The sequence below is a fragment of the Electrona antarctica genome, assembly GCF_951216825.1.
Source record: "Electrona antarctica genome assembly, chromosome: 12".
Lineage (NCBI taxonomy): Eukaryota > Metazoa > Chordata > Actinopteri > Myctophiformes > Myctophidae > Electrona > Electrona antarctica.
The window spans coordinates 29,841,943-29,868,624 of record NC_136793.1 but is presented as its reverse complement, the minus strand read 5'-3'; the positions used below and the strand labels follow the sequence as shown (position 1 = coordinate 29,868,624).

Here is a 26,682-nt window from a genome sequence, read left to right as displayed (position 1 = left end):
CCAAGTACAGTATGTACCGGATTGACCTTCATAGGAGAAAGTGCCGTGTTTTTTTCACCTACATTTTCTCAATTATTTATCTCTGCTGCTCCACCACAAAAATGTTGTGCCCAAGGCACACCAACGAGCAAGTCAAATACATTACATATGCATGCAGAGTCAGTGACTTCAAATTCCTTGGCATGTACATGGGGACAAAGTGGCATTCCGATGCACTGCCATTCAGACTACATTGTTTCCGCGTGAGGTTTGGGTTAGGGATAGGGTTTGTAAAGCGGCGAGCTAGTCGAAATGGCGATGCGTCGGAATAGCAGGAATGGCCATCTACATCACTGAGAAACTCGCCTGGGATGTGCATCATTGCCTGGTATGGGACTATACTGACTTTGTGAAGACAGCCGAGCGCATCAGCAGACGTGAGCGGACGTACTGTAGGACAGATGTTTTGTCAGCAAAGCTGGCATGAACGCGGCCAGGGTGCCGGCCCGGTTCCGGCGAGCCGCCCTGCATCTGAAACGGTTGAGAAATGACAGAGTTACTGTGTGGGGGTCCCCGGGGGGTCCCTGGGGGGTCCCTGGGGGGTCCCTGGGGGGTCCCCGGAACATCCAGACCCTCAGGAACGCGCCCAGGCGGCCAGCCCGGTTCCTGCGAGCCGCCCTGTGTCTGAAATGGTTCAGAAATGACAGAGTTACTGTGTGGGGGTCCCCTGCAGGGGGTCCCTCTGTACTGTACTGTACTGTACTGTACTGTACTGTACTGTACTGTACTGTAACACTCCAAATCATCATATATACAGTTAATGTGTGTGTGTGTGTGTGTGTGTGTGTGTGTGTGTGTGTGTGTGTGTGTGTGTGTGTGTGTGTGTGTGTGTGTGTGTGTGTGTGTGTGTGTGTGTGTGTGTGTGTGTGTGTTAGGCTGCGCAACAGTAACACTTGGTTGTGAAAACCAACCAAAAGCTATTTTCGTGCTCGGACACAGCTAGCCAGCTTTGTGCTCGGACACAGCCAGCCAGCTTTCGTGCTTGGACACAGCCAGCCAGCCAGCCAAGGACAGACCCAGGGACCCAGGGACACACATAGCTGTCTATAGGAGTCGTTGCAAAAAAAGACTATAGTCTTTGGTGTGGAGTCACCTTAACAGGAAACCCTCTGTCTCTTCCACTCTGTAGTGTAACACTGCAGGCTAAATGTATACGTCTTGTTTCGAGTTAAACGGTTGACCGCACTCGTATTCAAAAACACATCTTACAGCATTCCAGCAGTAAACCGTGACCCGACATTCAAAATCTCTGGGACTCTCTGGGTTCCGCTGTGAACCCCCTGCTGAGAAATGTACAAGCTTACAATTGAATATAAACAAGAAGAGAATAACTTGAGGAAGAGCATTATCCTAGATGATTTATCTTCCATGACATTCCTACAGAGCTATGGTCTATTGTATGTATGCACAACAGATCCATGCAGTGCCAGCACTTCCTGTGTTTGTACAGTGCGTGCGTGCGTGCGTGCGTGCGTGCGTGCGTGCGTGCGTGCGTGCGTGCGTGCGTGCGTGCGTGCGTTTGAGTTGTTTTCTGAATCTACGTGAGACACAGCTAGAAGCTATATCTTCTCTCTCTCTCTCTCTCTCTCTCTCTCTCTCTCTCTCTCTCTCTCTCTAGATACTATTTCTCTTTCTCAGTCCTCTCTCTCTCTCTGTGTTATCCCCCCCCCCCCCCCACTTTCTCTCTTAGCCTCATGCTGTTCTGTGCTGGACTCTAATTTCCCCAGGCTGACATTGGAGAGAGTATAGACAGATAAAACCTGAGCTGATGAAAGCAGGGCAGGGATGGAGGGATGCTCATAGGAGGGATGGAGGGATGCTGAGAGGAGGGATGGAGGGATGCTGAGAGGAGGGATGGAGGGATGCTGAGAGGAGGGATGGAGGGATTCTGAGAGTTGGGAAGGAGGGAAGCTGATGGGAGGGATGGAGGATGTTGGCAAAAGGTCAGAAACCAGGGAGCAGTATAGGGCATGCATCTTCTCTTCTCTTCTCTTCTCTTCTCTTCTCTTCTCTTCTCTTCTCTTCTCTTCTCTTCTCTTCTCTTCTCTTCTCTTCTCTTCTCTTCTCTTCTCTTCTCTTCTCTTCTCTTCTCTTCTCTTCTCTTCTCTTCTCTTCTCTTCTCTTCCCTTCCCTTCCCTTCCCTTCTTGATACACGTTGTCTATTATTTTTCAACCGTTTGACATCCTTAGCATTGAACTTAATAAAAGGAGCTTGGGCATTTTCCTTTTCATGAGATTCAGGAGGAGAATAAATTACTGCATAGCATTGAGTTGGAGAATGGTAGAAATAATGAGGGGGGGTAAGGAATGGGGTAAACATGAGCAAGAGGAACATGAAGAGAGGCAGGTTCCATGTGAGGCAGAAGGAGGAAGGGGGTGAAGAGACAAGATGAAGAACAGAAGGGGAACACTACAGGAGATTTAGAGTAAAGATGAGAGGCATGCGGGAGTGACAGGTGGAAGGATGATGATAACGCGTAGCGTTAGTTCATTGCGGCACGGAGGGCAGATGGTTTATATGTGTGTACATGGTTCCCCCTCATTCATTCCCCATAGTGATCTATACTGCTTCTTTAAACCCGCTGCCTCTCTAGGCCACGCCCTCATTCCCACAGTGCAATTCAGGCGGCTACTTACGCTCACTTCTCTTTCTCTATGCTGAGCTGTCAAGCTGCTCGTGCGGAGCTGCGTGAAAATTTCCCCCACCTCCCCGGCCTCCTCCCTGTAGTTCTTAGTCCAGGGGTTATAACTTATGGGATATTATTGTATTGTTTGTGATTGTGTTGAATCATGTGTTGATGTGTTTCATTGTGTTGAATCATGTGTTGATGTGTCATTACTGTGTATTGTTCATGGATTATTGTATCTTTGGCTCTGCTATGGGGGGTTGTTGATATCAGAGATGTGTCTTGGTGCACAGATAATCGGAGATATCAATGTGAGGCGGTGTGAGCCACACCGCCTTACTAACATGCAATAGCTTTGCAATAAATGGTCTATGGTCAATCTGAGCCGAAGTGTCTCAATGAACAGTACAATTCAATAACTTAAGTTTGAACTAGTAAGATCTGTATTTGATGTCTGATTTGCTCCTGGTAGAGATCATTCCCTTGGAAGCTTATTTAGACAGTGACATGAAGGAAAATTACATGTTTAGTCTGGAACTCACTACCTTTCTCCTAATTAGACAACCCGCCTTCGCAGAGCTAATACATCGTCTGACATTTTTGCATGACCTTTTCCTTTGGGAAAAAAAGCAAGTGAGAATGACTATAGATATTTTAAACTTCTTCCAAGAAGTAAGTATAGTAAATAGTATGAGTAGACCATCTGTATGTCCCAAGAAAAGGAGACCAATCACAGAGAACTACACAGCTCAGATGACACTGCTACTAATTAGACTCTGTACTGCATGTGATGACACACCACCTGTTGAGCATCAATGCACACAGGATAAATCAGCCATCCCCACACACAAAAAGGCATAGCCTCTGTCATGACAGGTTGCTTTATCTGTGGGTGAGTGTAGGTTGCTGGTGCAGTACAGAAAATAAAAAAGCTTTGAAGATAAACCTGCCCTCATCTGTCCTCTGCTATTGAGCCCCCAACATAGACTGTTCTGCTTCCCTATGGGCGCAGGCACATATACAGAGGCAGCAAGAGAACGCCTATCCCAGGTGTCTCTTCCTGTTTTTAGACAGCTGGTGAATAGAAAGGACGCTAGTGCGCGGCTTCAGCTTATAGCGTCGGCAAAGCGACGTAGCCGATGCTACAAGTTGAAGCCGCGCACGAGCGTCATTTCCATCCACCAGCTGTTTAGAAACGCCTGCTCTATAGGCGTTTGTTGACGGGACAATGTGCCTGTACCCTAATATGACTACTGAACTATGATGCTGCCAACACCAATCACAATTCACTTCAGTACACTTTAGTACTCAGCCTATGTTGCCAAGTCTGCTTATTATAAGCGACCTTGGGCTTGTTTTTCTGTAAAGTAAATTGTAAATATTGTTAGTTGCTTATTTGGGCTTGCTTATGTTGTTTAAAGAAGTGGCTCTCAAATGTTTTCATGTGAGGGACCCCCAAAAAAAATATTTATACCATCTGAAAAATGTTGTGCCTGGGACCCCATACACAAATTGTGTAAAAAGGAATCACACCCGTGTGAACTGAGTGGTGTAAGGTCTTATATAGCCTGTCTGACGTAATGAAATCATGTCTGACGTAATGAAATCACACCCGGGTGAACAGGGTGAACATAGCAACCATGCTCATTTTTTCTGCACAGACTAACAAAGCCAGTTGTAGGAGTGGTTTACACCACTCAAAAATACATGAACCTGTGTATTGGCGCCCTCTACTGAAAGTGACGTCAGACTTCGGTGCTCTATGCTACTTACACTACTCCAGACAAATATGATGTCAGGTTCATCCAAATATGAAGTTCCACACAGCTCCATACTATTTTTGGGGGACCGCAGTTCAAATATGATTATTTTAGGAGGCCGTGAAGAGATTGAGAAGCACTGGTTCAATTCAAAGTATGGTCGTACATCTCACCATGAGGATGTCTCACATGATCCATGACAGGCTGTGAGCTCTACCGGCTCGGAGGACCATCTGGAGGAAGGTGCAGTTCTTCTGGAGTTCACAGACTGAGGTTAGAGGAGATAGAGGAGGACCTGGAGATGAGAGAGCACTTCAGACACATTGTACGTTTTGGGCAGTTTTCTGTGAATGTAATGCTGTCTGCGCGCACGTGTGGTCGAGGAACACACATGTGGGACGGTTAAAAAAAAAGCCCCCTCACCTCGTCTCTTCTTTTGCATTTGATGACAGACAAGACAGTGCACTTTTCATTTAACTTTATTCCTCATACAAAGATGCCATTGACTGGCCCTGTATCTCAAATGGGCAAATACATATTTGATTACGTAATATAATATACCTTTTGTATTCTTTCTGTATATCAGCAAAATGTAGATTTTTATGTTAGACATTGAGGGAAATTAAGATTAGCAGATACAAAAAGAAGAACAAAAAAAGCAGCTCATCAACTAAACAGTTAATCGATCGAAAAGTCCAACCGAACCGTCTCAAATGTGGCGAGTGACGACTGGCCAATCAGAGAGTGTCTCATATGATCCTGAGGTGTGCAGTGACGACTGGCCAATCAGACGGTTTCTCAGGAACCACAGATATCTGTGTCTGTCTGTCTGCAGCTCTGAGGAAGAGACACACATTCTCAGGGTGTTCGGGAGGTTTTGTGCATCAGCTTCCCTGATTGGCCAACCCAAACCCGTCTGCTTCAAGGATTGGCTGAGAGACATTGTCACATTTATGCCTCATAGTGGATATAAATGCAACAACTTGCATCGTTCCCAACATGCATGGCCCCAAGTAGGCCGTCGTGCTCCGTCCTTGTACTGTGTCATTCACACATTCTCTTGTAAATGCAGATCAGCTCTCATATCAGAGTGATTGACAGGAGAGATTATCAGAGGAGCAGAGTTTGTACCACCAGCATTAAGCCAAGGACAGAAGTATGGATATAGTCTCTCAGTGAAGGAGCAGCCAGTGAAAGAGTAGAGATTTACTCTGGTCTCCACATCATAAAAGGAGACCAGACCCTCCTCATAATCCACAAACACTCCCACTTTCTGGAGCTCCTCTCCTACAGAGAGGAGGACAGTAGGATCAGCATTAGCCTTGTACTCATTTCCATTCCTCAACCCTATAGTCCAGAAACCATTGTTGGGACACGCATAGATGACTCCCTTCCTGTTGATGGACTCTCTGGCCACTCCTATTGACCAGTCAGTCTTCCCTCCAACCTGGACCTCATAGTAAAACCTTCCTGATGAACAGCTTTGTTTTCGTAAGACACAGATATATAGAGATAATCTCTCTTTGTTGTTGGGGAGATTCTTCCTTACGTTTCCAAGACTTACTTGTTTTCCATCCTCAGACAGGATGAGGCTGGGATGTGCTGTATCAGGGTCCAGAGTTACATTCACAGAGTATTGCTGAATTCTCCTCATCTCAGAATCACACAGTTTCTCCATCTGTTCTCTGGGTTTGGTTCGTCTCTCTCACACTGTATGGAATCAGCCTTTTATGCCGTTGAGATGCATGGAATCTGACCTCATCAGATATGATGTCAGGTTCATCCAAATATGGAGTTCCACACAGCTCCAACCAGCTCAGTGGCCTTGTGGTTAGAGTGTCCGTCCTGAGACTGGGAGGTCGGGATTCGATCCCTGCCCGAATCATACCAAAGACTCTGAAAAATGGAACCCAGTGCCTCCCTGCTTGGCACTCAGCATCAAGGGTTGCATTGGGGGGTCAGTCCCTGCGACATACTTTTGTCATGTTCAGGGGGTGTACTTGTACATCAAGCTGCTATAAAGATAAAGAAAACGTTATTGTCCATTAGATTTGCATAAAATGGAAATTCGTCTTTGGCACACCGGCAGTCAGTTACAACAATAAAACATTACAAAAAAATAATCACACCCGTGTGAACTGAGTGGTGTAAGGTCTTATATAGCCTGTCTGACGTAATGAAATCAAGTCTGACGTAATGAAATCACACCCGGGTGAACAGGGTGAACATAGCAACCATGCTAATTTTTTCTGCACAGACTAACAAAGCCAGTTGTAGGAGTGGTTTACACCACTCAAAAATAGATGCAATATATGCCAGTCACAGCTCACTTCACGCTGCTATTCTCATTAGCACTTTAGCACATCATTAATGCTTCATTCACACCTAAATAACTACAGCTTGCACAAGGAAGCCATGTCATTATTAGACCCTGTCTTGATCAGAAACAGTAGGCTATTAATGATCAGATCAATCTAAACTATTTTGCTATAGCCGCTTCTCGTCTACCTTGAGAACATCCTGTCATCTCAGCTTGGTTTGAACAGCAGCTGAAAGCCAGACACCAAAAGGTCTAATCATGGGAGTCAGGCAGCATCCAACACAGGCTGTCTGTGTTGAAACTCTGAAATTATTAATTGTGCATACATAAATAACTATCATGAGGCAGGCCAAGAAGATTATTTCAGACCCCTCAATCACCCCCCCTGAGCATCTTCCTTTAAACAATGTCTTCAGAGTTCCTGTGCAAGCTGAACCGCTTTAAGCCAGTGGTTCTCAAAGTGTGGTCCAGGGACGCCCAGGGATGCCCAGACTGATAGTGTGGTCCAGGGACGCCCAGGGATGCCCAGACTGATAGTGTGGTCCAGGGACGCCCAGGGATGCCCAGACTGGTAACTCTGACACTGTACAAATAAGGGTCCATTTGGTTCCATTCTCACTGTCTCAGAGTTATGGGGCCGTGTAAACTGGGGGTCCTTGAAATGAAAAAGTTTGAGAATCACAGCTTTAGGCAATCCCCATGTCCATCAAAGTCTTTGTAGCCTATTGTCCTGCATGTTGTCATTGTTGTATTTCTCCCAGCAGTTACTGTATTGTGTCCATGACACATTCCCTTACGGAGAATAAAGTCTCTCCTCTGCTCCACCCTTCATTTGCTGCTATCCTAGCCTACAAGGTGTTAGTGCTCATGTCATGTTGCCTTACTATCTTATCTTGTATGTTTGAATAGTTTAGGGACATACACCTACTGCATCTATGTTACAGTGTGTTACAGTAAGTGCCTGCCTGGGTCTATACAGTATATACTGTGCAGTGTACAGTGTATCTAGACCAGAGCAGGTCTTTAAAGTAACATGTGACTTTCATTACAATACACCCCATGAAGCCTTGAATTCATGGAAATCTTTTTGTTTATGTCGCATTCCTGAGCCAATAATTTGATGATTTTGGTCAATAGTACACTGAGTAGGAGACTCTTTGAGTCTCCTTCCAGAGACTCCGCCGGTCATTAGGAATGCGACAAAAACAAAAGAATCTCTATGAATTTTAAGCCCTAACCACACCAAAGAGTCACCATGAAACTCCTTGGGTCCAAACGTTTGCAAGGAGTTAACGCTAAAACCGCCTCAACCCTTTGGTGTGGTTTGGGCCATTGAATTTCATGCGTTGAATCACTAGGGACAACACGCGTCAACGTACAACAGGACATTATGACATATCACAATGCAGAGACAACGCTAAAACCGCATCGACCCTTTGGTGTGGTAAGGCTTCATCGGGCGTGGAATTGATAGAAAATAAGTAATTCAATGTTTGTTCTCAGTAGAGGGTACTCAAGTGAAGAGTAGATGTCTTTCTAAAGAACTTCCGTTTGTTCATTTCCATGGCCATTTTCAGAGTGCAACTGCATTTCGGAGGCATTCTAATTGGTTGCTGTACAGTTAAACAAATTGCTGTTCTGTTGCCCTATGTGTACGGTGTACCACTGAAACCGTATGTACTGTCTGTATCCACTATGTTTTGGCTGAAGGCCATTACCAGTGTTTGTTTAAACAAAGTGTGCACTACCTCAGTATATCTCCATTAGCCTTGAAGTGTGCAAATAACATAGTGTGTACTAGGTTACCTACTTTGTCTCCATTAGCCCCAAGTGTGAATGGTTATTGGTCTGCTAACATTGACCTGTGCCACGCACGCACGCACGCACGCACGCACGCACGCACGCACGCACGCACGCACGCACGCACGCACGCACGCACGCACGCACGCACGCACGCACGCACACACACACACACACACACACACATTGGCTACACTGATTTGTGACCTCTTTCCCTCCGTAGCTGCCATCACACAGCGATCGATATCTTCTCTCCTTCCTCCTCCGTCTTGTCCCCTCCTTCTTGTGTTCTCTTGTGTTCTCTCCCATTTGAAAATAGTTTGTCCAGGTTCACACACATAGATTTGTGTTGTTAAAATATTTCAGAAATATTCAAAATAATTCAAATTCTAAAAAAAGAAATGATATGTAAATAGCCTGAGCTTGAGCTTGTGGATAGGCTAGTAACCAATGTATATAGGTGTTAAAGTGGTTGAACTATATATATATTAACTCATTTTGCAGTGGGGGTCCCCTGGAACCCCCCCAAGGACCGATGGAACCACTTTTAGAACCACTGCTTTCATACACTTTTACTCTCACACCCTCATTCTCTGGCTCTATCATTTTCTGTTTCTCTCTGGCTGCACAACCTGTCTGTCTGTCTGTCTGTCTGTCTGTCTGTCTGTCTGTCTGTCTGTCTGTCTGTCTGTCTGTCTGTCTGTCTGTCTGTCTGTCTGTCTGTCTGTCTGTCTGTCTGTCTGTCTGTTTGTCTGTATCTCTCACTCTCTTACTGATTGTTCATATTAAATTATTTACAAACTAAGGTTTATAAAAGGGGTCAATTTACTTCTGTGTCAATGGCTTCTGACACACACGGAGAGCTGTGCGTGCGCGTGTGTGTGTACATTGTAGTTCCCTATAGATTTCCTCTGGTGTCCTGGAGTGCCCTGGAACATTGACTCTTCTGGACAAGCATGCATAATACCACTGAGACAGGCATGCACGCACGCACGCACGCACGAACATTGACTCTTCTGGACAAGCATGCATAATACCACTGAGACACGCACGCACGCACGCACGCACGCACGCACGCACGCACGCACGCACGCACGCACGCACGCACGCACGCACGCACGCACGCACACACACACACACACACACACACACACACACACACACACACACACACATGCACACGCACACATGCACCTAGTATCTCTGTGACCGTGCAATTGGCCACAGTCTGGTGACTCTGCTATGTCAAGATCCTGGCTTGATTTACCTCTACATCTGTAGAACTCTCTCTCTCTCTCTTTCTCTCATCCTCTCTCTCTGCATCTCTCTCAGCTCTCTCTCTCTGGTGAAGCAATAACATGCAGAGGTTTTGGCTCTTTCTCACTGTCTTATTTTCCCTACAGGCCTGTGTGTCTGACCTACTCCTGATTACATTCAAACGGCACAGAGCGTCTGAGTGCTTCTGCCCTGTTCCTGGCTCGCTTTTGCAGTTTTTGTTGCTGTTCTAAAGCATTTAGCTTTTAGCCCTGCATCTGTGGCTGTCTTTGTGTCTTCCCCTCTTTTTCCCTGGCATGCATTATCTGTTTCTTTTCATTCAGAGACACACAGTGCTCTAACTGCACCCACGACGCCTGTTATGGTGAGCTGGGTCTAGAGAGCGTTAAAAACCTCAGGTGATGACAAGCGCTGATTGATCCCATATGCACCATAGCACATTTGGGCAACTTCTATTATATTGTAACGACCCTGCGAAAGACCCGGCCGTAACTTGCTCCTCCAAAGGAGCTAGCTCTCTTGGCGCAGCGTGTTACTTGCCTGGTCTACTGAGTTGGAGATCGGGGTTCGACTCCAGTTCAGGGTGCTAAACGTTACATTGGTGTCAGAATGGAACGAGGACCCCTGGAGCGTGCCCTTGCGCGAGGGAAGTGAGGGACTCGAGGAGTGAAGCGAGAAGCTCTGGGCGTGCTTCAGAAAGGATGGGGTAGTGTGACGACCCTGCGACAGGCCCGGACGTAACTTGCGGCTTGTTACTTGCCTGGTCTACTGAGTTGGAGATCGGGGTTCGACTCCAGCTCTGGGTGCTAAACGTTACAATATGTATGAGTGAGAGAGACTACAATAAATATGACTGATCTATCTACCAGGAATCCTTTTCTGCGTGTATGTGTCCGTTTTATACCTATATACTGTAGGGAAATCTCCAAACCCTCTCAAGTTGGTGTCATATATAAATTATGTCCTAGACTGGCCTCCAACTACTCTGACAACAGGTATACTGAAATAATAATGATTCTAAATATGGAAATAGTCCGTCAACATCAGATGGTTCAGGTCGGTTATACAGAGCATCAAAACTCACTAAAAGGGGCTCAGCTAGCTTTGTGCCCACCTCCATCAGACTTTGGAATGCCTATAGGCTGACCCCCCCCCCCTCATTGGACTATCTAACAACAGACCCCCCCCCCCCCCCTCATTGGACTATCTAACAACAGACACCCCCCCCCCCCCCCCTTCCCATCTGATGGACTACAGTGAACACATACTGTACATGTAGGTTGCATACAGTATATCAGATTAATATTATTAGCACTTATATTTTGACTTTAATATATTATCCTTTTGAGCACTAGTTAGTAGTTTTTATAGTCTTTTTTATATAGTACAGTATCTGTTTATCTTTGTATTGTGATTTTTGTCTTTTAACCACTGCACAAAATAAGTTTCCGGAAGGAAAAATATGTTATTTGAAGTTGAAGATGATTCACCATGATTTTCATATCTCCCAAGTCCAAACACAGAATGAGTTTATGGATGTATCTCATGGGACAGTCTATCTCTATTCTCAGCTCTCTCTCTCACTCTCCTCCTATCCTACACAATGAGGTCTAATTGTCTGATTGCTGGTGACTAAAGTGTCTTCAAATGGGGTCCATGAAATTAAAAAGTTTCAGAATGTTTTTTTTCAAGATGGCGGCAAGCTAGACGGACGTGTGTCTCTCAACTCCGCAGCTTGTTACAAATTATTTAACAAAAAAAACAGACTAATGGAAAAGTGAGCAGTTTTATTTAAGCAACCTGATGATGAATAACAAAAGAATGCCCAAACGAGGTGGCAAAAACCAAGCCAAGTTGAGCTTTGGTTCTGCTGGGTCCAAGGAAAGCGGGGAAGCTAATGCTAGCAACATGGCTGGGGCTGAGAGCTCGGGAGCTGAGATGGAAGACACGGGCCGTCGCTCAGAGAGTGCAAGTTGCTCTATTCTCGAGGCTATCAAGGAGATGAAATCCGAATTCTCACAAAAGTTAGATTCAGTCATGTCGGCGATTGAAGGTATGAAGAAAGAGGTCGGAGATTGCAAAGAACGAGTCAAGGGTGCGGAGACTCGCATCTCTGGCACTGAGGACATTGTTGCTAGCTTACAGGCTAAGGTCCAGGACCTGGAAAAGAAGTACAAGCAAATGGAGCTAAAGGTTCTGAGCGGAGAAACAAGGTCCAGAAGATCCAATGTGAGATTGGTAAATTTGCCAGAGAAGACAGAGGGTTCTGATGCTTGTGACTTTCTCGAGCAGTGGCTGGTAAAAACATTGGACTTAACGTCGAAGCTAACCATTGAAGTGGCCCACAGGATTGGGCCGAGAAGAGAAGACAACGCTCCTCCGAGGACTCTCATCATGAAATTCCTGGACAATAGAGACAAAGTGAAGGTGATGAGGGCTGCTCGAACCAAGGGCCAAATCAAGCACGGGGATACATCTATAAAACTTTATCCCGATTTAACCGATGAGGTGCGCAAGCAGCAAAAAGTTTTTGACTCGGTCCGACAAAAACTTCGAGAGATCCCTGGACTACGTCAAGGAATAATGTTTCCAGCTAGGTTATTGGTGACATATAAAAACAAAACTCAGTCCTTTGACAAACCAGCGGACGTGGATGACTTTATTCGACGAATAAAAGACGTGTCTGGACTCGGAGCACCGGGAGCAGTCAGCAGTGGAGCCGCGGAGAAGTGAGGATGTGAGGTAGGCTGGCTAGCTAGCTAGCCCGAGGCAGCTAAACCAACACGGGGCACAGAACTTTTTATATATCCCTTTAATGTATTTTTTTCTATACAGTAAACCGTGATATAATTTTGATATGTTCAGATCATAGTTGTGCTCGGCACGCGATATTATTTTATACTGAATTGTACTCTGAATGACGTTAAATGTTTTGGTTTTGGTGTCTCGTTTTGTTTTGAATGATATGCTAGCTTGTTGTTATCTTGGAGCTACTGTTAGCTGAAGGCTAATATGTTGGGGGCCGTGGGGGTTCTTTTTTTCTCCCCGTCTTTGTTTATGGTTCAGGCTGATGTTTTTTTTGGTTGGGGAAGCTTTATATTATTATTATCCTATAACTAGATCGTGTGGTTTGTACTTATTATAGTAATTGGGGATAAATGATGACACTATAGTACCGTGTCTCGGCACGGGACTCAATTTCCCATGATGCATCTTGGTCCCGGTTTTGTATTTCAGTTCCGGATCATTGTACAGACCTAAGGGTCATCTTAATTTTGAGGGAGCACCGCTGCTGGTACCCTCCGGTACTACACCCGGATTTATAGTATAGCATTTTGTGTAGTGTCCCCTGCCACAGGGCTTTCATGGCACAACTTTGAAGGGATAGATTGCAGAATAGTGTACTCTTTTGGTACACATTTATATTTCGTTTTACATTAAATACACAATCTAAATTTAAAAGAAGGCAATGGGTGGGGGGGGGGGGGGATTTAATAAAACCAGGAAAACTATGTTTTTGGATAGTTCACTACTAAGGGTTGTGTGTGCACATGTATGTATATGCATGCATGTGCGTGTATGTGCATGTGTATATACAGTATTATTATACAAAAAATAATTTATTAAAAAATAAAGTATAATTATATTATATATTTAAAAAAGATGGGGGAAGGGAAAAGATTGAACATCGGTTGTAAAAAAAAATATTTTATTTTTTTTATTTATTTTTTATTTTCTGCTCAAGGTCTAATACTATGGTTTAAATTCTGTTTTCACTTATATTGGGGGAGGGAGAGTTTATCACGAGGCGAATGGTGATGCTGGGTCATTCCTCACATTGTGTGGAGTGGTCTTTAACCTTTTTGAAGTGGGAAGCAGGGGGGGGGGGGCAAGTCTACTCGATGGGCTCAGGGGTTTTGGGGTTTTTGTTTTTCAGGCTCACTGTCGCAGCCTTTGTTTTCATGTTATGTGTTTATTTGTTTGTTGAAGGCACTGCTCTAAATTCAGGTTCAGAAAAGTCATTTGAGATATGTGATTATGGCTAGAGAATTGGAGGTTAAATTCACTTCATGGAATTGTAGGGGTTTACAAAAAATCAAAAAGGTTAAGCAGGTGATGGGAAGGTTAAAAGATATCCACTCGAGTATTGTCTTTCTCCAGGAAACGCATTTGATACTGAATGAGGATATTAGGATTAGGACAAGATGGCGAGGGGAGGTGTTTTCAGCACCTTTCACTTCCCAGGCTAGGGGGGTCATGACTCTTATACACAAATCTATCCCATTTAATGTTACTAAGGTAATTGCCGATAAAATGGGGCGATATTTGATAATTCAAGGTAATCTTTTTGCAGAGTGTCTTATTTTGGTAAATATCTACGCACCGAACAATGATGACCCAAAGTTTTTCAGTAACTTATTTATATTATTGACATCTCTTGGGGGTCATTATCTGATAGCGGGGGACTGGAATGTGACCCCTAATCCTACTGAAGATAGATCTACTCATTCAGACAAAACTCACTCTAAAAGTAGGGAAGTTATTCATCAGTTTTCCAAAGACTTAAATCTTAGAGACATATGGAGAGATAGAAACCCTGGTGTATCTGCATACTCATGCTATTCTAGTACATACAAAACGTACAGTAGAATTGATTTATTTCTGGTTTCTGCAAGTCTTGTAAATAGAGTTAAGGACTGTGTGTATGATAGTATCCTAATTTCAGATCATGCTCCTAATAGTTTGATTTATGTAGACCCAGGTCGGATGCGGGACCCCCCTAAGTGGAGGTTTGAGCAGAGATGGCTCCAGGACCCTGAGCTGATAACTTTTTTGGAAGAACAAATAGACACCTATTTTGCTACAAATACGGATGAAACATCGGCAACTATAAGGTGGGAAGCATTTAAGGCTTTTATTAGGGGACAGATTATAAATTTTACGAGCTCCAAAACAAAGAAAAACAAACAAAAAGTTATATTACTGGAATCAAAAATTAAAGCTATGGAAGGTTCTTACTTTAAGAAGCCTTGTCCTAAATTACATCAGGAAATATTATTATTACGTGCACAATATAATGAAATATCCGCTTCCAAAGCAGCAGCTAATTTGTTAAAGCTCAAACAAACTATCTTTGACCAGGGTGAGAAGTCTGGCAGGGTTCTAGCCTGGCGCATTAAACAAATGCAAACTGAAAGAGCAATCAACATGTTAAAAAATGATGTTGGGGAGACGATAGAAGACCCTATCCAAATTTGCGAGGCATTTAGAGATTATTATGGTAAATTATATAGCTCCGAGACAAATCAAGAAGATGTAGTTGAGAGCTCCTTTTTGGATGGAATTAATATTCCTAAAATTCGAGAGGAAGACAGTAAAAAGCTGGGGGCAGATGTGAGTATTGGTGAGATTTTGGAGGCAATGAGTAATATGAAGTCTGGAAAAGCTGCAGGGCCTGATGGTCTGCCGATAGACATTTATAAAAGATTTGCGGGCAGATTGGCGAAACCCCTCTTGGACATGTATACTGAATCTTTTGAAGAGGGAGTATTGCCTCCCACTTTGAGAGGAGCCCTCATTATACTTTTGCCAAAACCTGGTAAATCAAATGATAGATGCGAAAATATGCGTCCAATCAGCCTCTTAAATTCTGATCTTAAGATACTTTGCAAAATACTTGCAAAGAGACTAGAACTTATTCTACCTGAAATTATAGATGAGGACCAGAATGGGTTCATGGTGGCCCGCCAGGGTTTTCACAATGTAAGGAGAGTATTGGATTTATTGCATGTCCAGGAGGGGGCGCCAGATACAGCCTTTTTATCTCTCGATGGGGAAAAAGCTTTCGACCGCGTAGAGTGGCCGTTTCTATTCGAGCTTCTTGGTCGATTTGGCTTGGGGGAGAACTTTTGTAAATGGGTAAGACTGTTGTATAACGATCCATATGCAGAAATACTAACCAACAATAATATATCTAGACCGATAAGGATCCATAGAGGCTGTAGACAGGGATGCCCTTTATCACCACTCTTATTTTTGATCGCAATTGAACCATTTGCAATTGCTGTAAGGGAACATACACTAATTACAGGTATTAATATAGAAAATCTAGAGCACCGCATATCTTTATATGCTGATGATGTAATATTATTCCTGAAAAATTTGGAGATATCTGTCCCAGCTATTCTGGATCTAATAACATCGTATGGTCGCATATCTGGCTACAAGGTAAACAACTCTAAGTCATCCATTATGCTTCTGAACTCGGAAGAAAGATCAAACCCTCCCGGTCATGTTCGTCACTTCAGACCAGTAAATGCCTTTACTTATTTGGGAATCCAAATCGTGCCAAGGTTGGAAGAGGTTGTGAATGCCAATTATAACCCAATTGTAGCCACAATCGAAAATTCAATTAATAGATGGTCAAGTCTTTCAATATCTTTGATCGGCAGAATTAATATACTCAAAATGAATGTACTTCCCAAGCTATTGTATTTATTTCAGAACGTACCCTTGTCACCTCCACCAAACTTCTTTTCTAGAACCAGGAAATTGTTTACCAACTTTATTTGGAACAATAGACGTCCTAGACTTAGATTGTCCTTACTTTATCTACCCTATGATAAGGGAGGATTACAGTGTCCGAACTTGCTGTGGTATTTTTGGGCAGCTCAATTGAGAACACTAATGTTCTACTTTACAACGGATGCGGCGCCGGCATGGAAAGATGTGGAATCAAGCTCCTTGAAGTTACCACTCCCCCTTTATATTTACTCAGATACTTATAAAAACCTAAAAAGAATTACAAGCAATCCTATAGTTAAAACAATGATTGAAGTCTGGCATGAGGTTAATATATTTTTGGGAGAACATCCACGTCTCTCTCGCTTCAGCCCAATATGGGGTAATAATCAATTTGTGCCAGGTAGAGCTGATGGGGGGTTTAAATTGTGGGCTGATAGGGGAATAGGTCAATTAAGGGATGTATTTGAGAGGGGTCGGGGGAGTATGCTCTCGTTTGAGGAACTGGTCATTAAATATGATATCCCTCGCAAACACTTCTTTAAATATCTACAACTGAGGGACTTTATTAGAACTAATCTGGGGCAATCCATGCTGGCCCCATCCATGTCTGTGCTGGAGAAAGCTTTGGTTAATGACCCATTCGGAAGGGGGTTAATATCAGATTTCTACGCCCTATTGGTTGACTTTTCTCCGGAATCCTCGGAAGATAGGCTTAATGCCTGGAGAACAGATATTCAGGAGGATTTAACAGTGGAACAATGGAGTACGGCTTGTGCACAAGCTCAATCCCAGACTGGGAATACTCGTCTAAAACTTCTACAATACAATTGGCTTATGAGAGTGTACATTACACCAGTTAAACTTAATAAGTATAATTGTAATATTCCAGATGTATGCACCAGATGCGGTGAAGATAGAGGCACATTGTTCCACTGTCTATGGTCCTGTCCAAAATTGATTGAGTTTTGGGGGAAGGTCGGGCAGGAAATACAGAAGATTTTGTCAATAAATATTGTACCAGAACCAAAGTTCTTCCTGCTCGGTCTATATCCGGAGGGACACAAGATAAAGTGTAATGAACAAATGTTTATAGATATATGTCTTTTACAAGCTAAGAGAGTGATAGCATTGACCTGGAAGAGGCCGGACAAACCAAGTATTACACAGTGGTTCAGAGAATTGTCTTTATGTCTACCTTTGGAAAAGATTGCATACATTCTTAAGGACAAACAAGAAATGTTTCAGGAGGTGTGGGGCCGTTTTATGAGATACATAAAGAACAATAATTTGTCACATCTAATGGATGGAGCTGAAGAGGAGTAGTGCTGTTGTTGTTGTTGTTTTTTGTTTTGTTTTGTTGTTTTTGGTTATTGTTGTTTTGCTTTCTTTATATCAGTAATTGTCTTGTACTGTTCATTGTTGTTTTTTGTATATGTGTATTGTCATTTGTGTGTAAAAAGGAAAATAAATATATTGTTGAAAAAAAAAAAAAAAAAAAAAAAAAGTTTCAGAACCAACCACTGACAATTCCCCTGCTATACTGTACTTATCCAACACAATACATCAGAACTACGTGTGAGCCAAAAGATAGTCAATATGATTGAATACCAGAAGGTGTGCTAGACATGTGTGGAACATGGAAGCATTTCCAATCAACCGCAAGTCCATATGACCTGCCAATGACGTGATGACTGCGACAGAAGACCATATGTCTTTGTTGTCGTTTTGTAACACTGTAACAAGTTCATCATTAGTTGATCAGTGTACATTCATGTTGCTATGCCTTGTTCACAGTATTCTCATAATCAGATGAACTTGTGTTGCTGCATATGTTGACTGAAGGTATATTAAGGGCTATTAAGATACTGTATACTTGACGATGGGTGAAGCAGTCCAATCAGAAACATCATTACATTAACATCTCTTTTACAAAGCGATCCAACCAGATTTGCCATGGCTGTCCAGTCAGAACAGCCGTTGCAAAGTGCTCCATTTACTGTAGAATCACTGTTAAAAAGCTCTCCAATCATAATGACTGTGTTGACCTTTCATCGTCACATTGCACTTTATCTTTATCTTTATGCCACACAGTTTCTATATTGAAGGGTGTTCTTTTTCCTTAAAGAACCTCCTATTTTGGTATATAGCACCTGTCTATACACTTTAATTGCCACACTATTCCCACTGGCACTGCAACAGTGTTAGCTTTATCAACGATTTGCACCTCCTCCCTTTGCCCTTTGCCTTGTTGTTCCTCACTGCCTACATATTTTTTAGCCACCTGTGCGTCAGTGTAATGTTTCACATTGTTTTAATTGCCACTTTACTTGCTGTTTTCTTAGCCCCTTTACCTCTCTCCTACGCCTTGCCTGGTGCTTTCATTTTTAGCTTTAAATCCATAATGGCTCCCTAGTTTCCTAGGTTACTCCAGCTCTTTTATCGCCTTGCATCTTTGCTCAGTTTGTTTCACTATATTACTGCCTCAGTACGTGTCACCTTGTATACAATATTTTACTTTCCCCAAAGCTCTCTTAGCCCTCTGGGTGTCCATAGCTCTCTTAGCCCTCTGGGTGTCCATGCTGTAACTTGCTGTAATGTACTCACCACAAACTGTAAATTTACATGTTGTGTTCTATAATCAGAGTTCTCTTCATTCATGGCCTTGTTTTCGTTTTTCTTGCTCTCAATCTTCATTCATGTTACCCAAAAGACCTCCAACCCAGCTAGCATTGCTCTCTTCTTACCTTTCATTTCTTCAATGCCTCCATTCCCCTTAACAAGTTTGCATTACAGCTTTCACACGACTATTTGCTTGCTAGCACTCTTTGCCGTTGTCCTTTGTTTCTTTGTTTAATGTGCGTGTGCATAAGTAATACATTGGGATTATTGCACCTCCCATCCTCTTGGAGGAAGCAACTGGGGTAGTTGTAACACTTAACAACTTAAAATATATTTCCAAAAGTTTTTTTTTTGTATAATCCCCTCACATTATCCTTCCACTACTAATTTCAACTTTTCTGTCTTTAATGCTTTCTCCTTAATTAACCCCCATCTCTATCTTTTTACTAACTTATGTTTCGCTTGTTCCTCCATCTTCACATTATGTGGAGACTCAAATCATCGCCTCCTGTTGTGGGTTTTCTTTTCAAAATGTCTCCCTGACTCTCTTATTATCTCTCTGCATCTGCATCTCCTTTCTTCTCTCTTATTATCTCTCTGCATCTGCATCTCCTTTCTTCCTTCACCCTTGATCTACTTCTACATTCCCCATGCATGCCTCCTATTATCCTGCACTCCCCAACACCACCTTCCCTTTCCACTTCCTCTGCCGTGTCTCCTTCTTTCCTTCCTTCGTTTACAGTCCTATCAGTGGTTGCAGCAATTTAAACCTCAGAATCATTCTTCCCACAGCTCCTCATTCAAGCAGGAGGGGAAAGAGGGAATTGAAATAAAAGTGGAAAGAGGAAAAAGCATAAATCTTGCTGTTTGTATTAAATACAAAGTAAAGCTACTCAGTAAATGGCCAGGGCTTGTAAATGGCAGATAATATTTCCTGATATTTCAACTTTGCAGTTTATTTTGCAGCTACTTTATTTTCACAAGTTACAACTTTACTTTATTTTGACTGTGTTTTGTGGGAGTCTGGGGTAATCAAATATATATGGTCAAACAATGCCCAGCAACAGTCATGCATGCAATGTGTGCGTGCGTTTGAACACATAATCAACTTTATACTGTATTGCACACACTCAATTCAAGCCGTTCCTCTCCCCATGCAGGTCTGGTGGTTCGAGAGGCCAGCATCGAGATCACGCGGCAGCAGGTGGAGGAGCTGTTCGGTCCAGAAGATTACTGGTGTCAGTGTGTAGCCTGGAGCTCCGCTGGGACCACCAAGAGTCGTAAGGCCCATGTCCGCATCGCATGTGAGTACAAACAACTCAACTCGGTACTGTATGAATGAACCCTAGCGACACTATTCTGGGGCAAACATCTTGGTAAGATAGCAGATGCACAAGCTCACAACATGTTACTAATATTTGGTGTAGAGGGCCGGGGGAAAAGAGCAGACCAAGTACAGAGTCCTAGAGGACACGGTCAACTAAGTATATATAGGTTTAAAGTGGTTAAATGAACAAAACTCCCATACGATTCATATATACACACACACACACACACACACACACACACACACACACACACACACACACACACACACACACACAGACACAGACACACACACATGCCCAATCGCTCACACGTGCAAGAGAATGATAACAGTGAGCAACACACAAAGACGTGTACACATACATTCTTTCTGTCAGCACCTCCGTCCTGCTGTGTGCAGTCCCAGTTTTATGTGAAGGACAGCATGGGTTCAGACAGACAGAACGGCTGACAGGGAGAAAGATAGAGGCAGCTTAAAGGAGATAAACAGAGGCTTTGATGTATGGGTTTATATAAGACACGCACACACGCACGCACGCACGCACGCACGCATGCACGCACGCACACACACCATCCACTTCTATGGTGAGATAATCTACAGCGCAGGTTGTGTGCTGAGCTCACCTTCTTATTGCACCTTGTTATTGAGAATAAATTACTGGAATAATGCATCATCCATCATTTTATGAGCTCTTACAACTACCTCTCATCTCCAGAATGGTGTGCTGAGCATTAGCGGCAGAATCCAATTTGTGCTGTTTATCTATTTATTTGTCTTATACTCAACAGGCTCTACTTCACGAGCTGAATCTCATCACCAAGCTTAATAATCTGCTTTCTGCTGTATAATGAATACATGACATCTTAATTTGGTTTGTTGCAGTGGGACAGTCTTACAGCAGTCAAACAATCTACTATTTAACGAGATAGACAGAACTGAGCTGTCCAAGCTCAGGTTGGATAGCTCTTGTGTTCTTTTTTTGTCCCCCCCCCCCCTGAATGATGCATGATGGGGGTTGGAAGAACACACAACTTTGGTCTTCCATCAGTAGATTTTTTTTAATAATGTATTTTTTTAAGCTTCTGGTTCTGGTCTGGTGAAGACTTTAATATGACAGCTGGGAGTCTGATCATGAGGTCGGTGAAAGTGCACGGACCAGTCCAAAACCAACGTCACATTTGTAATGTGTCTCGCGTAGTAATGCGTAGTAATGCTGTGTGCGTACCGTAGTCATGCGTAGTAATGCTGTGTGCGTACCGTAGTAATGCGTAGTAATGCTGTGTGCGTACCGTAGTCATGCGTAGTAATGCTGTGTGCGTACCATAGTAATGCGTAGTAATGCTGTGTGCGTACCGTAGTAATGCGTAGTAATGCTGTGTGCGTACCGTAGTAATGTGTAGTAATGCTGTGTGCGTACCGTAGTAATGCGTAGTAATGCTGTGTGCGTACCGTAGTAATGCGTAGTAATGCTGTGTGCGTACCGTAGTAATGCGTAGTAATGCTGTGTGCGTACCGTAGTAATGTGTAGTAATGCTGTGTGCGTACCGTAGTAATGCGTAGTAATGCTGTGTGTGTACCGTAGTAATGCGTAGTAATGCTGTGTGTGTACCGTAGTAATGCGTAGTAATGCTGTGTGCGTACCGTAGTAATGCGTAGTAATGCTGTGTGCGTACCGTAGTAATGCGTAGTAATGCTGTGTGCGTACCGTAGTCATGCGTAGTAATGCTGTGTGCGTACCGTAGTAATGCGTAGTAATGCTGTGTGCGTACCGTAGTAATGCGTAGTAATGCTGTGTGCGTACCGTAGTCATGCGTAGTAATGCTGTGTGCGTACCGTAGTAATGCGTAGTAATGCTGTGTGCGTACCGTAGTCTCATTGGGAAATTGTTGTGGTGTTCCCCTGAACTTCTGTAGCAGTTGTTTTAACCACATTAATCCTGGTTTACGACCTGATGGTTGTAAGCTTTTAGATCTGCTATTTTCAGTGAAGAGATTTGGTGTAAAGGGAAAAGTATTGTGTCCTGGGGGCTGTCGCTCAATTAACTCATTCAGTGCCACCTGGTGGACACCAGTTTTGGCCCTCGTTGCCGCCGAAGCCCATTATAAATAAAAGAAAGAAAATGAAATTCTATTGTGCATGTCATGTCCATGTCATCACCTGCACACCAGATTAGAGGAATTTTCTCTTTTTTTTCCTGGGGTCTTTATGTGTGTAATATGTGGTTTTAGATATTTTAGATTTTATCAGTGTTGTCCTGGACTACATGTGGTCACTGGGTGTAAGCAGACCTAAGATTCCATGAGCGGCCAAAAGAAGCTGTCTGCTGGGATCTCTTCCGGGTTTTTAGACAGCTGGTGGATGGAAATGAAGCTCCACCCACGCGACAGAATGCCGCGTCGGCCAGATTCCTGGAAAAGCTTGCCCCAGCGGCATTCTGCCGCGTAGGTGGAGCTTCATTTCCATCCACCAGCTGTCTAAAAACCCGGAAGACAGCTTATTTTGGCCGCGCATGGAAGTTCAGGTATGCAGCTGTCAGTAAGACAGCCCTATCCACAACGAGGAGCAGTGCACCAAAGCATTATGGGAATTGTTGTCCAGGAAGGAAGTGATCCCAGTGTCTGTGACATCATGGACACTCTAAAATATCTAAAATCACATATTACACACATAAAGATTTTTGTTTTGTTTTGCAAAAAGGGTGAAGTGTCCCTTTAAGCCCTATATGACAGAATGAATTCAGCATTTGTTGTTTTTCTATGTTGTGTTAAAAAATATGCATTCTATGCATTGTATTGCGATCGAACAGTTGTGAAATTTCAGAGCCTCATTAAAAAAATACATTGAAAAAAATAAAATAATAATCAGACCGGTCTGATTATTATTATTATACATACATACATACATACATACATACATACATACATACATACATACATGTACGCATAGTCGCATACATACACATATAGCTCCGCATAGGATTGGCACCACTCAAAAACTACAAAAAGCCTCTTTCTCCCTAGGAACTGAAGCTTGTCGACCATTTTGCCAAGCACCATTGCTCTGGACAAGTCAGCCATATTAGACAACTGGGAGCTGTCTGAGCTCTCAGGCCATAGAAAGGTCAGCCAATGGCAAATGCCATAAAATTGACTGCACCTCCTTAGTTTACCCAGTCTACCTGTGGTTGACTGAACTATATAGCACCACTGGGGGCTCTGACAGAGTTTTATCCAAGTGGCATAGAGAACTTCAGGGGTCCCGAGTTGGTGTTGGCTAGACCGCACTCTCACATCGCATCAGCATGCCATAGAGAACAAACCCCAGACTCAGACTACAGCAGACAGTATCACTCTAGCAGATATGCACCCTGGAAGGCTTGTTTTAACAGACATTTCTATTGGCATGGCTGAAGGAAATCCATCCTTAGGTCCCTCTTTTTTGCTTACAGTATTTGGTCATACAGATATCTTGAATATGTACTTTCTTATGGTTTGTCCTGATATGTTTTTTTTCTTCCTTTTTCTTATACATTAACAAAAGAAAGACACCATCCTAGATAATGGTTATTCATATCATACAGTACATTCACAAGTAAATCCTTCCTTTATGTTATACAGTTGGCAAAAGCTGAATGCAACCTGCCATCAAAGCACATATTGGATGGTACTGTATGGAAATAGAACAAAGACTATTCTTAACATGACGTGCAATACTTTTGTAGCACAAGAACAAGACAAATGGGTATTCACAAAAGCACACACTATGTGCAAGAATCCCATGTACAGTAACAGCATACCACATGCATTTAGGCCACTGATATTGCATTTTCTCTTGTGATTAACACTCCCATCGTCCAGGACGAAGTTCTTTGTCCTTTCTATTAGTAACACCCGACGCCCAGGACGAAGTACTGTCCAAAAGACGAAGTTTATTGATATGAGAACGGATCGCATGGCTCCACAGCCTGGGAGCGCCTGTTGGGCAATCCTCGGTGTTGTGCAAGAGTGAGACGTCATCGAAAAACTCCCTCCCCTGTTTAGCTGATGAAAACGAAAATCTTAAAACGTTCATAACTCGCAATCTAAATCATCCCGTCTAATTATGAAAAAAGATCCTGTGTTAGACGGCGCTCCGCGGTCCAGTCGCTAGTCACGATAGATTTATTCTTGTCTCCCGTTGTTGTCGACAACACATCAACAACAACTTCCGGTGCGTCCGGAAAAGGGGTCCGTGTTTATAAATCGAATGGGCGCTATAATGTAATGGATTAAATAATCCTGAGCGATTAAAGTGTTAATGTCGTCTTCATATTTGAATAGTTTATCAGCAGCAGACAAACTCTTTATTCATCATTACTGTACACAGAACGGAGCATCTCCTATCTGTGCGTTGCTTTATTGAGCCGCTGTAGCAGCATGTGACAGTGTTTGGCTGTAAGGAGAGTGTTGGTGACACGGTGCTAAACATTATGCGATAATCCCAGCTAATAATGTTCTGTGATGGAATACGTGCTCCAACTGATGCCATAAAAGATGGATAAAGTGCTGCTTGTGGCCTGGGCTAGGGGAAACGCATGCTGGTGAGGCAGATGTATGCAAAATAATATGAGTGTTGATGGGACACGTACAGAGGCTGGCAGGAGACCACTGATATACGTACATATTGTATATGTATACACACAGTCACAGCCATAGATATACACAGCAGGACATGCTGTGGTCTGTGGCTTACTGTACGACACGTCCTTGATGATAATTGACAGTGTAATGCCTAATTCATGCTCTGTCATAAGAAAACAGCCTGTGTGTGTGTGTGTGTGTGTGTGTGTGTGTGCGCGCGCGCGCGCGTGCGTGCGTGCGTGCGTGCGTGCGTGCGTGCGTGCGTGCGTGCGTGCGTGCGTGCGTGCGTGCGTGTGCGAGAGAGAGACAGAGAGAGAGAGAGAGAGAGAGAGAGAGACAGAAAGAAAGACAGTTGGTACTGTCAGATATAAGGAAAGATATAAGGTAAAGCCAGCATGGCGATCAAGCAGATACAGATAAAATAAATCCTACCATATGGTGTGTACTGTATGTCATGGTTGTCACCCTTACCAAGTATTCACATGACACACAAACAGGGTGGTAAATATGTTTGTTGCTACATATATATAGTATAGCTAGATACCCAAATTTGACCAGATATCCCACCTTTTTATCAGACAAAATAATGAAGATTATTATCCATTGACGATATATGCGTTTTGTGTAACAAATAGTCGACGTGTACCACCGGGCAAGAAGGCGTCCGGGAACTCCTACTTTATGGACTGTACAAATATGCACTGCCAACGTTGAGTCTTAACAATTCTGTTGCATGACACATTTTGGATGGATTGTCTTTCTTGGCCTACTGGCCTGATAAGGTACTGTAGATGATGATCGGTCCAGTGGTTTCTGAGTGTGTGTGAGACGCACGCGCGCACACACACACACACACACACACACACACACACACACACACACACACACACACACACACACACACACACACACACACACACACACACACACACACGGGTGAAAGCCTCTTCATTTGTAGAGGTCGCAGTTGTCATTGTTTGTTTACATTTTGTCCAAAGACATTAAAATATTACATTTTGTCCAAAGACATTAACGGTTTCATGACATTAACTTTCATTAATTTAAATTTTAAATTTTTCTTTGACTTTCTTTGACTTTGACGTTTTATGACTTAAATTACACCACACAACATCAACTTTGAACATTCAGTGGATTTTCTGTGGTGTGGAGTTTTCTCTGGGGTTTGGAAGCCTTTTGAGCTGCAATGAAAACAGGCAAACAGGCCTCAACAGTGACATCTGCTGGCATATCCCATTGACATATATGGGATTTGTGGAGTCTTACGTCACATTCCACAGGAAAATCAGAGCACTTGTTTGAGCCAGAAAACCCCAGACCACAGACAATCTACTGAATGTTAAAAGTCCCCTGTTTCTTTGGGTGCAATTGAGCACAGAAAACCTAAACAAAATAAGAAAAAATAGAAAAACCTTTTTTATGTCACAATGCCTTTAAAATTCTCCTGAACTTACCTGAATATTTGGGTTAAGATAAGTGCATCCATTAAGTGCATCCATTTACTAATACAATGTACATTTACAAAATCAGCAACCATACAATTGTACTTAGTTTAGCACTATGGGCTCCATTTTCGTCTGATCTTTCTAAATACACTGTTTTGGGATTTAGCAGTGGGGAAGGGGTGTTCCCCCACTAAAGTTGGTATTTTGGTTACCTGTCTAAATCCCTAAAACCTCTGTTACCCGTTATATTATGCATAGGTGTGGTTTGGGCGTTACAATAATTAAACCAATCACCAGTCCACGTGCCA

At 43.2% G+C, this 26,682-nt stretch overlaps 1 protein-coding gene across 1 annotated transcript in view; it reads left to right on the top strand.

Annotated features, from left to right (window-relative positions):
- The window catches only part of LOC306934372 (netrin receptor UNC5C-like), a gene marked incomplete at its 5' end in the record, with an annotated part of 288,396 nt that overhangs the window by 130,318 nt on the left and 131,396 nt on the right, over window positions 1–26,682 (top strand). Inside the window, one exon of the mRNA XM_079516941.1 lies at window positions 20,126–20,269. Within this exon, the coding sequence (XP_079373067.1) occupies window positions 20,126–20,269 (144 nt within the window). The remainder of the gene's footprint in view (window positions 1–20,125; window positions 20,270–26,682) is intronic.